The sequence below is a fragment of the Myotis davidii genome, unplaced genomic scaffold, assembly GCF_000327345.1.
Source record: "Myotis davidii unplaced genomic scaffold, ASM32734v1 scaffold328, whole genome shotgun sequence".
Classification (NCBI taxonomy): domain Eukaryota; kingdom Metazoa; phylum Chordata; class Mammalia; order Chiroptera; family Vespertilionidae; genus Myotis; species Myotis davidii.
Window position 1 is genome coordinate 820,585 of NW_006300373.1, and position 1,160 is coordinate 821,744.

The 1,160-nt window shown below is 63.0% G+C and overlaps 1 protein-coding gene across 1 annotated transcript in view; it reads right to left on the bottom strand.

Annotated features, from left to right (window-relative positions):
- The window catches only part of SALL1 (spalt-like transcription factor 1), a 189,243-nt gene that overhangs the window by 117,993 nt on the left and 70,090 nt on the right, over positions 1-1,160 (bottom strand). The window contains 1 exon segment of the mRNA XM_006777065.2: positions 904-1,044. Coding sequence (XP_006777128.2) covers positions 904-1,044 — 141 coding nt within the window.

Sequence of the window (1,160 nt, forward strand, 5' to 3'; positions counted from 1 at the left end):
CCCTCAACCCGGCCTCCACCTTCTCCTCCTCCTCCTCCTCCTCTTCCTCCTCCTCTTCCTCCTCTTCCTTCTTCAACTAAGCTCAGTGTCTTTAAGATGGATGATCCTGCTTCTAAATGCTGCCTTGTTTTCCACGTCTCCACATTATATCTCTGGATCGCTCTCAAGATGGACAACCAGCCCTAGCTGGTTTGGCTCAGTGGATAGAGCGTCGGCCTGCGGCCTGCAGGTCCCAGGTTTGATTCCGGCCAAGGGCACGTGCCCAGGTTGCGGGCTTGATCCCCAGTAGGGGGCTCCCATGCTTGAATTTTATACACAGCGAACTATCATCCACTGGCAGGGAATAACACACACAGATGTATTGAGAACGGAAGCTTGGTTTTAGGAGGGTCTTGTGATACGGGGACGCATGAGGACTGGGTAAGAGCCACAAGATGACAGGTCAGGATGGACGGAAACAGCAGGAAGGATTTACGTTTTTAATTTTTGCTGCAAAAAGCTCTCTTGCTTCCATTTGGTCCACTGCGCGGGAGAAGACTCCAAAGGCTAAAAGGCCGCCTAGAGGCTGCAGGGAGAGGCTCAGGCAGAAGCCAGACCCCGGGGGGACGCAGAGGGGCCCCTCGAAGGCCTCTGGGCGCCACGGGCTCCTGGTGGTGCTTGAGGGTGAGCCTTTGGAAGAGACTCGCCCGGCCCCACCTGGGCCGCAGCCCGCGGAGGTGAGCGGAGGGAGTCAGGTGTCTCCCATCTTCCCAACGAGGTTCACCTCCTCCCCCGGAAGGGGTTCTCCCGGAACCACCGAGCTGAGGGTCTGTGCGGGCAGAACCAGGGCTGCGGGTCCTCCAGGGCCTGGGGCAGGCTCCTCTCCAGGACCACGCGGGTCCCTGGCGCCCTGATGTCACCCACTCATCGGGGGCGGCTCCTGCGCGTCCCGGGAGAGGGCGCCGCTGCCAGGCCGGTGTTGCCTCTTCAGGAGCCGCTGGGGACCCTCGGGCTTCTCCTCGGCCACTCGGGGCAGAAGCGGCCCCGCCTCCAGAGCCACCGCCGCTGGACCAGAAGCCCAGAGAGAGGTGGGTGCGGGGGCCGCAGGGCAGGGCGGGCAGAGAGGTGGGTGCGGGGGCCGCAGGGCAGGGCGGGCAGGGAGGTGGGTGCGGGGGCCGCAG